Below are 16360 nucleotides of genomic sequence, written 5' to 3'. Positions count from 1 at the left end.
CAGCTCTGTCTCGGTTTTTACTCTGTTCTCCACAAGCTCACAGCCACACCTGTTTCGAAGAATTGAGTCTTAGGCAGTTTTGTTTGAGCAGTACGTTTTTATTTAGGGAACACAGTATTTGACAGCTGTAAGCCCTCCATTTTGCTAGCTGTTTGCTTTGCAATAAAATAGCCAGAAATTATGATATCAACATTATTAGGGTATTTCTTCATGCAGACTGTAGGAGTATGTACACTGTATAACAAACACTGCAGAAATTAATACATATGTACATTATTTACATAGTAACTATTTATTGTAAATAGAAATGTTTTCTAAGGTAAAAAGAAGGAAATCACAACTTGTGGTTTCTGGTCTGTAACGACCTAACTTGTCAGCAAAGCACACCTGTAGCTCTGAAGTCAGTGTGCCGCGAAGCACAGTAGGCTGCTGCAGCTCCAGACGGCTCCTAGTTACACTGTGGTACCACATCAAGTGCCCTGACACTCAAAAATGGCGGCCAGGGCCAGGCAGGACAGGAAACTGTCTTTGGCCAGAGTAGGGCTTAATGCTTCAGTGAGAGCGCAGAGAGAGAGTGACGGACAGGGGTGTGCCTGAGCCTTCGTAAGCTCTGGAAATGGCCTTTGTGCCCTTGGGGCTAATACTGACACAACATAACCTGAGTTAGGTGACTCCACGTGGGTACTGAGAGCCAGTAACTTCGGATTCTTAGCACCAACATCCCTTCAAAGATAACTATGGCATCAAAGACGGCGTCAGGTGGCCTCATGCTTAATGTCCCCAATATCCAACGGAGAGCTCTGTTCCCCAGGGCCACACCTGGGCTGGATGTGAGGAGACAGGAATGCCAGTCCGCACCTCCCAACAGGTGCCAAACCAGCAGCGGGTTCAGGTTGAGGGGGAAGGAGGAGGGGGTAAGGACCACGGAAGACTGGGAGCCAAGCTGCATACACACCAGCCAGGCAGCTCAAATGCAAGGGTTTCAGATTTGAGGTATCAGTAAAAGAAAGCAAGCCCTAGAAGCTTGGGAATAAACCAATAAGTGATTAGTCTGGTGCATGAGGGAGTTTTTGGCCTTCAAGTCCCCTGCACCATCTTACATGACAGTTACTGCCACCAAGGTCAGAGGCAAAGAGCCTCAAGCCAGCTCACAGAAAGTCATGTCTAGGTGCATATGGTTGTTGGTTTTCCAGGACTGTCGGGATGCAGACAGCAGGGAAGCAGTTCTGCATGGGAAAGCCATTTCCAACAAGCCACATGAAGCCTCAAGAGGTTCCTCCAGATCATGAATGGGCCTCCCAGAGCCGCAACAGAAAAGGCCCTACCACCTTACCCAGTCTCAGCCCAAGCACAGGGTGGCCTGAACACACACCCCGGTATACACAGGGTTCTATATGCTACAGGAACCCCTCAGTGCCATCTTCAGCCTTTCCCCTCAAACGGGATGTCAAGTGCTGGAGAACTCGGCACTACAGAGGCTGGGTGGGTTATTTCTGGCTGCTTATGCCTACTCATTACACAAAACACACGTCAGTGAGCACTTAAAAGTTTGAAAACAGCAAGCAACAAAAGTACTGAAGCCGTGAGCCGTGTGCGGTTGGACCACACGGAACTGCCATGTCTGAAAGTCAAACAGCAGTTTCCTATGGTTTCACCCATACATAGGAAAGGACTCCGTCTCCCAGGCCTCAGCACTTGACGGGATAAACAGCCTGACCCACTGCCGTATTTTAGTGAACGAGCGGTCTTAGAAGCCTGTGAGGGAATTTAGCACAGCTCTTCACCCAGAGGCTGCCTGGGCCCCGCCTGCCACCCCAGGCCCCTCTCCCACCGCAGCGCTGGGGGCTGCAAATCTAGGCTGTTTTCAGTGCACAGTATATGCTTGTGTCCAGGAGTTTAGAGCTGCCATTCTAAAAATACTACTGTTAGAAATTAAGTATCTTTCATTATAATTTTCAGAATATAAAAAGGCATATAAAAGCTATAATCCTATATATCTGAGAAAAATTCTGAATAAAAAAGTGGTAGGTTTTCCTTTCCCATTTTGATATAAAACAGCGACTTCTAGAACAGCTAGCGCTGCCCCTAAGAGCAGGTGTGGCATGGTGTGGATGAGGCTCTGGTTCCAGAAAAGGAGTCCCATGTGGGCTGTGCAGATCCGGAGGCCGTATCACCAGGTGCTGTTGTGGACAAGGGTCTCCCCAAAGGTCAACGCCAGGACAGTGACAGGAAGGAAACACTCACAGCTGACCAGCGTCCCGGAGCACAGCACAGGCTCTGAGGCTTGGCTGGCTGCTCTGGCGGACCCCGGCACCGCACCGCCTCCTCGAGTAGCCGGGGTCTCTGCTGTGGAGCCTGGGTCTTGGCATTTACCTATTTCTTATTGGCAATCCTCCTTTTCCTTGTGGCCAGCATGTCATAGAACGGGTCCCTGCTGATGCTTGCTCTGGGGAAAAAGTTCAGCAGTTTGAGGCTGCAGGAGGGCCTGGATGCCAGCCCCACCACCCCACGCGTTCCCAAGCAAGCAGCAAGTCCAGGGGTGAGGTAGCCGGGCAGGCCGCCTGAGTTTCTGACACTCCGAGGAAAGGCATCCCACATGCACACACGTGTGCACACACTCCTGCTCCCCCACATGCCTGACCGGCCTGGCTGCCCTCACTCACTTAATGGACTTCATCCACTCCTCCTTCTCTTCAGGGCTGGGGGCGGAGATGCGGTACACGACGTGGTTCCCCTCCACCACACGGCCGTCGGCCTCTGTCTTGCAGGCTTTGATGACCTGCCCTTTGTGACTGGGGTTGTACAGCTCAAAGCAGTTCTGGTAGAGAGAAGGGAGCCGTCACAGGGTGGCGGGGGCCAAAGATGGAGGGAGAGAAGGCGCAGGCACAGGGAACCCACGTACCGGTTTCCGAGGGTCCTCCACCTCCCTGATGCTGAGGTTCTCCAGTGGGATGATGCCCCTGGGTTCCTTGTCCTAGGAGAGAGAGCTGTGAGGCAAGGCCCGGCAGAGCGAGGTCCCAGGCCTGTGGAAAGGGCTGTGCGGCCCACTCACCGTGGTGTACTCAAAGTAGTAGAGGCAGTTGTCTGTGAGGATGAACCAGCGCCGCTTCCAGGTCTTCACACGGCCCCCTAGGAGCAGACGAGGCCTGTGAGGCAGGTGCTCAGGCAGCTGGAGCCCGAGGGCCCAGAGAGGGGCCCAGAATCCCACAACCACCACCACCTCACTACCCTGCCCAAAGGCCACAGGAGCCAAGCTCGACTGTGCTTCCTTCCTCTTCAAACCATCCGCTCTGACCCCAGGTAAAAGTCAAGGGCAAGCGCTGAGCCCTGGTCATCCAGGACAGCTGGGTGCAGGGCTGGGGCCCCATGCATCCCCCGCCCGGGGCCCACACAGCTGCCTTTTCTCCAGTGCCACCCAGGGTCACCCTAGGTCACACACTGCTCCCAGGTCCTCTTCCTGGAAAAGTTAGTCGTAATGGATGGTCGTAATTCCCCCATGAAATGAACACGATGAAGCCGGTGCCGCTCACCCAATCTGTCCAGGCTTAATCCCGTTACGTCAGGGCTGTTAGCGCATTACTGGGACTTTGAGCAGCCCTGGGAGCCATCAGAGTCAATTACTCTTGGCCCAGGGAATTATTAGATTGAATTAATCTTTTAACAAGATCTGGAGCACATGAACACGAACACACACACACACACACACACACACACACACACACACACACACAGAGCTATCTGTACCTGCTCTTTACTACGGAAAGGGACCCTTTCACCCTGACATACTTGGTCCTATCAGTCAAAATTATTTGTACTGACAGCTTCTGCTTTGGACAAGAAGTTTGAAAAAACAAAAAAAGGCTGCTTGTGCTAACAGGTTCAAGTGTTAGCAGGGGCTCCAAGTGAGATGGCACTGTAGGCGCCTGGATGGAACAGTGGCAGCACAGGCACAGCTTGCCTTTCTCCACACCGTGCCAAGAGGTGGGGAGTGTGCCCGGGCTGTGGCTGCAGCCCTCTAAGGCAAATGCAGAGTCCTGGGAGTGCATGGGCTGTGGGAAGCACAGAAGGTGCCCAGGGGCGAGAATGGAGCTGCCCAGGCTCCCAATGGGTTCTCCCACTCAGGAGGCAGCTGGGCTAGGGGAGGGAGCTTGACCGGGAGTGTCTGCAGAGCACACTGGGATGCCAGGCCAGCCCCAAGCTCCTCTCCCTCAAGTTGCCACCAGGGCACACACCTGTGCCCAAAGAAGCCGTAAGGGCCTTCCCTCAAGCTTCCCCAGCCTGGAGCAAGTCAAACCTCTTTCTCCCTCCATTGTTCCTGAACCCCTTGCCGCCCGACGACGCCGGGGCGGGTCTCGCCCCATTCACACAGGAAACTTGGGAATTATGGAAGTCCCATCCCATGTGGGGGAAGAGAAAAAAATCAGTTCAGCCTCTTGTCCCTAAGTCCTCTGGTGAGGAGGAACAGAGAAGGCCAGGCCAGGATCTAGCCACACTAGCTTCTCTCGAGTGCGCTCCTGGGCCGAGGCTCCCAACTCAAGCCCCTCAAGCCCCTCAAGCCCACCTGTTGACCCCACCACACTCATCCCACCACACCGGTGCCTCCAGCCGCAGGCCGGCCACCTTCCCAACAGCAGCACTTGGAAATAAACATGCAAATCCGCCCCTTCCCAGCCATGGGCCCTCTTTTGGCAGAGCTGCTCCACGTCTCTGTGGCATCAGGGCTGCCTGGGAGGCCCTTCTGTGCTCTGCCGCCCAGGGGGGCATCTGGGAAGGTGGAAGGCCCGGGCTCTGTACCCTGGACATCTCCACTGGCCACACAGCCGGGTGACTGGGGAAGCCAGGCCGGGACGCGCCTACGCTGAGCAGGGTCAGCTGGGCTGGGCTCTAGGCTTGCCCAGCAGGCTACCATTCAGCTCGGATACAGGTCTAGCAGGGGAGAGAATGCCCCAAGCTTGAAGCCACAGCTGATTCTGCTACAGGGTGGTGGGATGTCTGCTCACCCACCCCGCATCCAGCCCTGTGCACAGAGCTGTGCTCCCAAGCATGGCCATGGTTCTATGTTCCCACCTTCACCGTTGTAGGGATGTGTAGGGGCCGTGCACACATAAATGCATTGATATGTGACATACACCTTTTCCTCCGCGACAACTCAACTTTAACTACATCCTATGTTTTTGATGAATGCTTCAAAATCCAACACTGTAATAGCCCCCCAAGACCCCAAAGTGCTTCCAGCACGTGTCCCAGCCTCCTGACACTTGGAGAAGATTCGGCTGGCTGTAGCAAATGCTGGTCTGCGCCCCATACAACTGAGGGAGGCCTACAGGCAGAGTACACAAGGGCACCAGGGGAGGTCACCCTGGGAGGGGTCACCCTGGGAGGGGTCACCCTGGGAGAGCCAGAGCAGGCTGGCCCTGCCCACCCGCTTGCTGGAATGCCATCTGTGGAGAGTGCCTCATGCAAACCTGGCTTTGGCCTCAGACTTTCTCCCTAGAGCAGAGTGAACACAGCGGAGCGGAGGTCCCTGCATCCTCCTGCCCTGGGCCGGGTGCATGGCTAAAGCTCTGCACATTTACTCCAGGGCCCCTTAAATGCCCAACCTCAGCCTTGGTTTCGTTCCTTTGTCTTGGGGACTGGCCTCTTTCTGGGGGCAGGAGCCACCTGAGTGGCTGGGACGCGGTGGTGCCACCATCCCTCCCGGGGCCACAAGCACACTGTAACTTGAGAGTCCAGTGTATCTATGTCGCTCAGGTGTCCAGGTTCAAGGTTAGTGTCATAGCTTTTAAGGCCAACATTGAGAATATTTCTGAACTTTGACATAGCGAGAGCAAAGAACAACGGCCAAGGCCAAAATTCTCCGGGGGAGCAGCAGACCTTCAGGGAGTACCCCCTCGGGTAAGGAGCTCTCTGTCACATGCCTCCATGTCACTGCCCTTCCTCCTTTGATCCGTCTTTAAATAAAATCATCAGAAGTCTATCCCTCATGTCTTTCCTACTGCACGGCAATAACAGTACCCAGATAGGGTACTGTCACATGTCACAGGCTTTACTGTCAATTTGAGGTGACACTTCATCTCCCCAGAGTCAAATGAACCCTAAAAACCTTAATTGTCCAAATGCAGGAAACCATTAAGTTTCCAATGCGAAGCCTTGCACAGGTGCAAAGGCTGTTGTTTAGTGGGGTGGAGGTGGGGTGGCACTGTATGGACAGGCTGGTTACCGGCTTCCTCACTGCTGCAGGCCCTGAAGGTGGGGGCCAAGCTTGTTCCCACACAGTCTCCCCATGCGCCTCTAGCCCCAAGTGCTCCGGGCCCTGTCCTGGAGTGGGCGTCACCCACACTAAGCCTGCATGATGCTGCCCAGCCACGTCCAAAGCCAAATGGATCAGATGAATGGCAACCACAGACCGGAGCGTCACACAGACCAACGTGGGGGAGAGAATGAGCCGCTGGGGCGGGGAGGAAGCCACTGGGTACCTACCTCCTAACGCAGGACAAGCAGGGACAGCCCGTCACAGAACAGAAAGGTGGGAGCACAGGCAGAAGGGAAACAACAAGAAGGCACATTTAAACCACTCGTCAGAATCACAGGCACGCCAAAGCACGAGAAAGCACGCAGGCTCTGAGGTAAAGGCGCTTGCTTCTCAGCAGAGAGCCACCCGGATCCACGTGGACACTAACTCGGTAGCTGTCTGGGACGGGTCGTGCAGCGAGGGCTGCAAGCCTGGCCCACTCTGGGAGGCCACAACTCCGAGTGGGCTCTGGCTGCACTGCGTTTTCTTTTTAATCTCTCTGCCTTGTAGCTGGGGGCTGTGGCTCCACAGGAGGAGCAGGACAAGGAGCCCTCGGGAGGTGCTGCTGTGGGCGGAGGGGTGCGGGCCAGGTTCCGCCCTGCCAGGCTCACCCAGCTTCAGCAGCCAGCCTTCTCGGTCCGGGTTGAAGAACGTGTGTGTCAGGTCATTCCCATCATCTTCCGGGATCTTAAACGGCTCATTCTTGATACTTTCATACAAGTTCTGTAAGGGGGAGAGCAGCCAGCCAGTCAGGGACTGTCGGGAAGCAGCCCTCCTCTCTCCCGCACAGCATGGCCTGTGCAGCCTGAGAGGCCGGAAGGCTGAGCAGATGCCTGGAAGATGCTGTTGAAATCAGTAAGCAGCATTATTGATTCCTATTAGATTAAGAGTATTTGAGGATTAAAATAACTTGAGCGGCCTGGAGATGGCTTGGGAGAGGAAATGCTTGCCAGCAAGCATGCGGACCTGACTCTAGACGCCCAGCACCCACGTAAGAGAAGAACCGAGGTTTGGTAGGACATATGTCATCTCTCAGGCAGACACAGGAGGACTCTTGGGACTTAGCGGCCACCGAGAGACCCTGTCTCCACACAACACCAGAACACCTGGAGGTGGCAGGCCAGCTCAGCAGGTTCAGGCACTTGGGCACCAAGCCTAGCAGCCCAGGTTCCACCCGAAGAGCTCACATACATCTGGAAGGAGAGAACAAACCCCGCACAGCTTGGTTCTCTGACCTCCACATGCCACCACCTCACATACCCCGTGCACACACACGACTGAGGGAGAAACCCAAGACTGAGCTCTACACACACATGAGTAGGAAAACCCCCAAAAGATGTCAAGGAAAGAGACTATAGTTTGTCTCTATGGCTAGTCTTGGTTGTCAGCATGACACAATCTCGAATCTCCTGAGAAAGACGTCTCACTGAGGCATTATATCTAGATCAGGCTGGCCTGTGAGGAGGGAAGGGCTAGCCTCATAGTGGCTGCCACTGTTTCCTGGGCGTGGGTCCTAGAGTGCATAAAAGAGAATGTGAGCTGAGACCGGCTAACACGCATATGCTCTTGACTGGACCTGAGCAGGGGCCTGCCCTGACTTCCCCACAATGGCGGACCCTATGGAACCTAGACAAACCCCTCCTCCCTTAAAGTTGCACTTGTTGGGGTGTTTTATCACAGCCGCAGAGATGAAAGCAGGACAGACCTACAAGAGGGAGGCCGCCCACGGACTCACCCTCAGCAGTTCCTCAGGAAGGTCCCCGCCCTCGTTGATGCCGCGGTTCATGGTGATGAAGCGCTCTGCAGTGGGCTTGTCCCGCACATTGTGGTTGTGCAAGCTGGTGTTGAGCATGATGATGGCAAACGACAGTACGTAGCACGTATCTGCAACAAGCCACAAGAGGGGGAGGCTTGGAGCTCGGCTCGCTTTTCCACATGGGGATGGCCCCGAAGTGTTGCCTAGGCTGCCTTCCTGGCAGGGTGCTTGCCCGCTTTGAGGGGCGGCTCCCCACAGAGGCAGTAAGGGCGATGGGGAGCTTTGGTAGGAGCACCTCAACTCAGAGATGTGGCAGGCCACTGACCTGTGGACTGGAAGACACCAGGGTTGCACAGGCAGTATCGTGACGCGAAGGCCTCCATCATGCGGTCGATCTTCTGCGCCTCTCCAGGAAGCCTGAAGCTCCACAGGAACTGCCTGTGGACACAGAGGATGCCTCCCTGAGTGGCCCTGGGAGGACAGCTCTGGCGTGGGCCCTACACCACAGGGAGAGTGTGGCCCGCTCAGTCCAAGTGCCAGAACTAGTGCCATGAAGTCAGCTGGCCTCCTATCCAACAACTGAGGACTGCTGATGGCTACTTCTGTGTGACTACAAACAATTCTCCACGAGCTGCTGTGGATGCCTTAAACCCCTCCAGGGTCCCAGTATGTCTGCCCTCCTGTTATCTAGTACAGGTACTAGCTGATCACCAGGGCACGATCCACCCCCATAGCTGCCACAGTTCTGGCAGGACACAAGGCAAGGCCAGTGAGCAGTCCGTGCCCACCCACATCTCCCAGGTCCCAGCCGGGCTGGCTGAGGTGTCACTCCGGAATCAAGGGCCCAGAAGCACAGAGATGTTACTGTCTTTGGAAGTCGCCCTATGTGACACTGTGGCTCCCGCCCAATGTCCCCAACTCCTCTGTGCTTGGCTTTCTTGGTAGGCACCCACCAGCACTTCCCGCCTGTCTGCCTTAAGCACTGAGGGCAGGTTAGATGGCTGGCCTGCTCCCTCGGGTCTCTCCAGCCAGTGAGCTCACACCCAGCTGCCCGGGGACAGCCATGCCGCAACGGCTCAGTATGAGGATGAGAACACAGGTCAGACCTACAAGCTGGAGAAAACCTTCTGCACTGCTTTGGGTCTTATGACATGGCTGCTACAGTGATACAAGGGAGAAAGACCTGTTCCCCTTGCCCTGGGCTCTCCCTCCTGTGCAGGCTGGTGAAGTAGGGCTCTTTCCTCTGGGCCTGCCCCCACCCCAGGGGTATTTGTGCCATAATCAGCCCTCACTCTGCAGATCCTGGATCAATAGCACCACACCCGGATGTCCCACACCCACTTTCAAGACAGAGATGAGCCAGGTCCAGCTCTGACACTCCCTCTCCTCCACATGGTCACCAACCTGCCACAGACGCTCTCCTTGCGCCTCAGCACTGCAGGCCAGCAGCACCCTGTCCTTAGGGCAGTTCTCCAGACTCCAGGCAGCAGCGCCGACCTAAGGCCGCTCTCCCCATCCCGGTGCTCGCTCCATCCTCGTCAGTTCCACCCACCGTGCCTTCCCTCCTCCCACTAATCTGAGGACCTCTTGGCCAGCCTCACACTTTATTGCTACAGCAAGCAGCTTCTCTCAACAGTGAAACAGGCATCAGCAATGCCTGTCATCCTCCTGCACCCACAGTGGACTCTGCATCATTCTGAGCAGCTTGAGTGGCACCCAAAGAACACACCGTAGACACCAGAATAGCACCGAACACGAAGAGCTGTCCTCCTTCACTCACATGCGATCTACAGTGACAGGGGTTCTCCTCAGACAAGACAGAAGCCACAGAATGACACCTGAGGGTTCAAGCGACATCCTCCTTGGCACACAAGCCCATAAGCTTGGGGCCTGAGCACAAATCTGCTGACAACAGTCCAAGGCATGGGAAGCAAGCACACACACAAGGTGTGATGGCTAAGCTCCACTGTCAACCTGACTATGTACATAGTCACCATGGAGACACACCTGTGGGTCTATCCTTGACGGTGTTTCCAGAAAGGTGTGAGTGAGGAAAGTCTGTCCTGAATGATGACGTCATCCCATGCACCGAACTTCTCCCTACTACCTCCCACCTCCATGAAACCCGTGTGAGCAAGAAACCCATCTCTGTCCTCAGAACGCAAGGCTCTGTCTGGCTCTTTCAGAACCCCACCATGTTGTACATGGTGGTTCTGCCATTTCCAAGACACGTTACAGCTGAGAGCTGGGAGCTCTAATAAAGCTCTATGGAGAGCAGCGAGCTCAGCTTCCTTTCTGCAAAACTGTCTCCATCTTTTACTGTCTACATACCTTAGGCAGCAGTGCTATGCCCTCCCCATCATGACAAACTGGGAGCCAAAATAAAGCCTTCTTTAAGGCCTTCTTACCGGGACATCGGCTATGGCAACACAATGGTAACAGCAAGTACAGGGGCTCCCCAGAGCAAGTCTGGCCTCTGCCTCTGACTGCTGAGTGTCGCCCAGGAGAGGGAGAGGCTGAGCCGCCAGAACTGCAGGGTTACTGGGGGTCCACCAGAGTCACGTGCAGTGACTCAATGGCTGCGGCATCTGTCTACGCGTGCGGTGAGGCACACGCTCACCTTAAAGCCTGGACAAGGTTGAGATCAGCAAACTCATGCAGCTCAACAAAAGCCTGAAGAACTTTGATATTAAAGTCATCCCTAGGAAAGAACAGAAACAAGGCAAACACATTACATCTGAGTTACTTGGAGTCAGGGCTTATTCCACAGTAGGCCTTGGCAGGTAATGTTAGCTCACTACGAGCAACCATGTTCTTCACTGTAAACTTTGTTTTCAGAATTTTGATTTGTGTTGTTTTTTGAGACAGAGTCTCACTAGGCTGCAGAAGGCCTGGAACTCAGGATCCTCCTGCCCCCACCTCCCAAGTGAGGGGATTACAGGCATGCACCCGTGCTCCCGGTTGCCAGGTTCAATGCAAAGGAGAGCTGAGAGGCTGTCTGGAGAGTGTTTCCACCATAAACCCTCAGTACATCTTCAGGCCAATGCCAAGCACTCAATGACAAGTTCACCCGGGGTTCTCTATACATTCTGGAGCCTTCAAAATGGCCCTGAGCGGGGCCCTGCCATGGTCTCTGCTTCATACATGGGGACTGGAGTGTAAGAAAAGGCAAAGCAAACTCTCAGGCCATAAACCTAAGATGCACTAGACCCAGGAGAGTCTGGGAGAAAAAAACCAATACATCACATTGGGGATTTTTGATTTGTTTTGTTTTTGGAGGACGGTGAAATAAGGTCTCATTCTGTAGCTTTGACCGGCATGGAACTATAACCTAGGGAATTCATTTGAATACTCCTGCCTCAGCCTCACAAGTGCTTGGATATTGGACACAAACCATAAGCCAAATCACACAGGTTTTTAAAATGAAACATGAAAATATAATAAGGCAATTCTTTAAACAGCAATAAAAAAATGATGTGTCAGTGTGTCTCACTGGATTTTAGCTCAAGTCCTGCCATAAGCCTGCTGACCACATGTTGTGTGGACATCGCGGAAGCACAAGGCCTGGGTTTGTCTACACTGTCACACGACACCTATAACCTCACAGGATACACCTGGCATCCGCCATCCTTGGAGAACAGACTAAACCTGGCATAAAAACCACAGTCTGTGCCACACAAAGACCAGACGCAGTAAGCTGTGGCCATATAGTTTAGTGTTGTCTGCCCATAGGACCCCTCCCCAATGGAGGTTTCAAGTTCAAAGAAAGCAGCTGGGAAACAGCACTCTGGCTGGGAAGATGTGGCACGGTTCTCTCTAGGGCCCTTGGTGGTTCCTTAGCCTGTGTCCCCTGAAGAGGGCACGATGAGACCTTCCTAGGAGGCACACTGTCCCTGAAGACAAGACAGGGTGTCTTGAGTCTCTGATCCCGCAACACCACACTTGTCAGATGAGCCACTAAACTGGCCAAGCGGCTCGGCAGCCGACACACGGGGCCCGCTGCTGCTCAGTGTGGAGGAACACAGTGGCTCCAGGTTAGGGCCACAGCTAAGGACAAGACCTGTGACCACAGCAGCTTACCAGAACCTCTGCGAGCAGTGCACCAGAAGCTGTGTCAAAGGCAGACTCCCATCTCTACAGCAATTAGGGTTTGGGATTGGGGCTGGTCAACCTGCCTCCCTCTTTGAGGGAACTGTCTCATTCTCTTTTTCCTTTGTCTCTATCTCCTCTCCCACCTTTTATCTCCCTGGTTTTTTGAGATAGGGTTTCTCTTGTACACTAGGCTGGCCTCCAACTCAGAGATCCACCTGCCTCTGCTCTTCCAAGTGCTGGGATTAAATGTCTGCCACTACCTCCGGCTTTTTCTTTTCTTCTCTTTTCCTCCCTCTCTCTTAATAGTATTCTCTGAAGTGAACAATAATAATTTGGGCCTGATGAACTGACTTAGCAAGTAAAGAACTTGAGGCAAAGCTTGACAACCTGAGTTTGATCCCAGAACCCATGTGAAACAGGACCAGCTCCCACAGGTTGTCCTCTGATCTGCCAAAGGGCCACAGCATCCTATCACCCACACACATACAAATAAATAAATGTTTGATTTAAAACTTCTTTTTTGATGTTCAGTTTACCTCATCTTCTTTAACTGTTGGGCTTCGGCCACTAGACTCCTGCAATTACAGGACCATGACGATTTGCCCCTGGCTCTTTCTAAGCACTCAGTGGCTTCACATAAGTGTCTTGGACCCCTATTAAACCCTTGTGTATAGTGAGGGGCTAAGGGGAACCTCAATTTAAGAACTTTATCAATCAGGCTAGTCTGTAGCCAGGTCTGTGAGAGATTGTCTTGGTTGATGACTGCCCCCTGTGGGCAGTACTGTCCCTAGACAAGAGGACCTGGGCTACAAAAGAAAGCTAGCCAAGCAAGAGCCAGCAGGCAAGCCAGTAAAAAGAACGCTGCTCTCACTCAAGTTCCTGCTCTAGATTCCCTGAGCTATACGTCTATATAAATACGCCAAATAAACCCTTTCCTGGCCAAGTTGCTTTTGGTCTGAGAATCTTATCACAGCAACAGAACGAACAGCATGTGTATGTAGGTGCGGTGTGTGTACACATGCTTGCTTGCAAGGACGTTGGCGTGCAGGCATGTTTAGTCGCACATGTGTGGAGGCCAGAGGCTGATGCCAGATGTCTTCCTCAACCACTTTCAACTTGACTTTCTGAGGCAGGGTCCCTCATGCATTCAGCTACAGCAGCAAGCCAGATTTCACGGGTCCCTCCCCAACCCCATCTCTGCCTTGAGTGCTGGGACTACAGGTGGCCACACAGCGGCTTGGCTTTCAGAAGGATTTTCTATACACATGGATCATACCTGCAAACTGCTCTACCTCGCCAGCACGGACATCTTAGTTTTTCATTTTGTGGCCTATGTGACCGTCCAGTGCCATGCTGAAGAGCAGTAATGCGATCACACTGTCTTGCTCTTTGCAGAGAAAATGTTCAGTCTTTCACCATTAGGTCTGACCTGAGCTGTGGGCTTTTCACGGGAGGCTTCTGTCACATTGAGGAGAGATCCCTTCTAGTCCTAATATCCTGCTGAGGGTTTTTATCATGGAACAGTGTTGAGTTCTGCCAAATGCTTTGCCACCTTTACTGAGATGTTCCTATGAGTTTGGCTGTGCTCTATAGATGTATTACTATAGTGTTTTTTTTCAAAATGGGTCTCAGCCAGCCTGGGCTAGCCAAGGACTCAGGCTATAGCTAAGGATGACCTTGACCTCCAGAATTCTGGGAGTAAAGGTATGTGCCACCATGACCAGCTCATACATGTGTGCGTGAGTGTGCGCATGTGTGTGCGGGCTCGTGTGTGTTGCTCAGGTCTGAACACAGGGCCTCATGCATGCTAAGCAAGCATTCCACCACTAAGCATCACTAAAGCTCTTTAACTGACTTGTAAACTGCACCAACCGCCCTGGGCTAGAGATGCCAGTAGTGAACAAATGAATGAGTGACGGACAAAAGTAAATGGTCATTAGAGACCGTGAGGGCACATGTGAGTCCACTTGGTATAATATTCATATGCTGCCGAGTCTCGTTTGTTAATCTGCTAAACAAAAATCATTTCTAGGCTCCTAAGATGCTGGACTATGGCTTTCTTTGTTGATGGATCTGGTTTTGGTGTCAGGTAGTACTAACCTCCCTGAACAAGCTGGGGACCGCTCCACTTCAGATGAAGCGTTTTAAAAAGCTAGGAACAGAACTGCGTGAGTGAGCAGTGCCGGGCTTTACACAGCTCCCTTCTTGCCTAGCCTCAGCCAAGCACAGCAGATGGCCCTTCAGGAAATGCTGGAACAGCCCTGTAATCCCAGCCCTTAGAGGAAGAAGGAAGATCACTATAAGTGTGAGGCCAGCCTAGGCTACACAACAAGAGCAGATCTCAAAACCCGCAAAGACAAGCAAAGCAAAACCGAGCAGACGGACAGGGAAGAAACCCCTGGCAAGTCTGGGCATTTATAGGAGGGGATGAGCCTGGTGACTGAGTACTCCCATGGGCCACAGAGCGACCTGAGCCTCAGGCACCTGCTCCCTCTTCTGTTGTGTGTGCTTCTGCTGTAGAGCTAAGAAGCCCTGTGTAAGCCCAGACCACGTGGGCTCACCCCTACCTTTCCTCCCTAGTACTTAAGTTTTCTTTGCTTTAGGTCTTTGGTCTACTTTAACCTTTGGTGTGGTAAGATCCCAAATGCCCGGGTGTCCCAATACCCTGTCCTCACTTGGAGATCAGTCGCCTCTGTCCCTGTAGCTCAAGGGCTGTGAGAGGCCCCTCTGCTTACCTCTCACCCAGGTAGTCTCCAATGACGGTCTTGTTCAGGCCCTCTCCCTTGTACAGGAACTGGGCGACATCCTCTGCGGAGCTCTGCAGCAGGTCATTCTCAATTAGGAACTGAATGCCCTGAGGAACAGTGTGAGATGGAACAAGCAGGTCAGCAGGGCAGCTCACGGCCCATTTTCAAGGCTGGAAACGTGCTTTGTGCAGTAACCTGGACTCGGTGAAAATGCCAGAGACCTATGGGGCCCACATGCTCTCCGAATCACCACAGTGTGTTTAATCCATTCAAGATTAAAACAAACAAACTGTGTTTGTCAGGCACTACACAAGCAGTAAAATCCATCATCAGATTTTGTTTTGTTTTTTTGAGACGGTCTCTCTCTATAGCCTTGGCTGTCCTGGACTTGTTCTGTAGACCAGTCTGGCCTTGAACTCAGAGATCCACCTGCCTCTTCTTCTCCAAGTGCTGGGACAGGCATGCACCGCCATGCCCGGCTACCATCATCAGGTTTTTAATGCTTAGGGAAACAGCTTTTTCCTGCCTCACAGGACCCGACTGTGGTGAGAGATGCTGCCGGTTGAGCAACCAACACCTGACCCCAACCACCAACCTTTTTCAAATTTTTTATTTCTATTTTATGTGTGTGACTGTTTCACCTGCATGTATGTCTGTATCCTACATGTATGCCTAGCACCTGCAGAGGCCAGAAGATGGAGTCAGACCCCTGGGACAGGAGTTACAGATGTTGTGAGCACCATGTGGGTGCTGGGCATTGACCTCAGTCCTCAGGCAGAGCAGCTGAGCCAGCTCCCCGGCAGCCTTGGCCCACCTTTTAAAAAAGAAATAATTTTTAACTTACTAAAAATCTAGATTACATTTATTTACGTGGGTGAGCTCAGGTACTGGCCATGGTCAGAGGACAACTTGACATGAATTGGGTCTCTCCTTCCAGCATAGGGTCCTGGGAATGGAACTTCCACCAAGTCTTCAAGCTTGGTGGTACCTTTACCTAATGAGCCAGCCCTCCTTACTCATTGTGACGGTGTGTGTCATGTGTATGCCTGCGCTACAGTGCACATGTGGAGGTCAGGGAGCGGCCTTCCGGCTCAGCCCTCTCCTTCCACCTGAGCACTAGGGACTGAACTCAGGTCATCAGGCTTGTGTGGGAAGAGCTTTTTTCTCATCTTGCCACCTGGCCCAGCCCAACCCTTCTATTTGGCCATCTTACCCCAAATAATTGCTTCATAGGCCCCTTTACATACAAGTGACCTTGTGACCCAGATCTGGGCAAGCCAACATAAATGGAAACCTAAAGAGATGTCTCCCACTGTCTTTTCTCTTCTTCCTACTTTGAGCTCCACGCAATGACCAGAAACCCAGCTTCCCTCATGTGAGAGAAAGACTGAGCATCTTGCTCCTGTCACTTGGAAGCCTCCAATTGCCACAGCAACTATATGAGAACATAAAAATCCATCATATAACCAATTT

General features: G+C 52.9%; 1 protein-coding gene across 1 annotated transcript in view; it reads right to left on the bottom strand.

Annotated features, from left to right (window-relative positions):
• Window positions 1–77: 77 nt before the first annotated feature.
• The window catches only part of Cyth3 (cytohesin 3), a 97962-nt gene continuing 81679 nt past the window's right edge, over window positions 78–16360 (bottom strand). Inside the window, exons 5-13 of the mRNA XM_021651763.2 lie at window positions 14876–14994; window positions 10669–10749; window positions 8374–8486; window positions 8028–8176; window positions 6904–7015; window positions 3053–3129; window positions 2903–2974; window positions 2664–2818; window positions 78–2446 (exon numbers count right to left, since the gene is read on the bottom strand). Coding sequence (XP_021507438.2) covers window positions 2374–2446; window positions 2664–2818; window positions 2903–2974; window positions 3053–3129; window positions 6904–7015; window positions 8028–8176; window positions 8374–8486; window positions 10669–10749; window positions 14876–14994 — 951 coding nt within the window. The 3' untranslated portion in view covers window positions 78–2373. The remainder of the gene's footprint in view (window positions 2447–2663; window positions 2819–2902; window positions 2975–3052; window positions 3130–6903; window positions 7016–8027; window positions 8177–8373; window positions 8487–10668; window positions 10750–14875; window positions 14995–16360) is intronic.

The sequence above is a fragment of the Meriones unguiculatus genome, chromosome 15 (genome assembly GCF_030254825.1).
Source record: "Meriones unguiculatus strain TT.TT164.6M chromosome 15, Bangor_MerUng_6.1, whole genome shotgun sequence".
Lineage (NCBI taxonomy): Eukaryota > Metazoa > Chordata > Mammalia > Rodentia > Muridae > Meriones > Meriones unguiculatus.
This window is presented reverse-complemented; position numbering and strand designations above follow the sequence as displayed.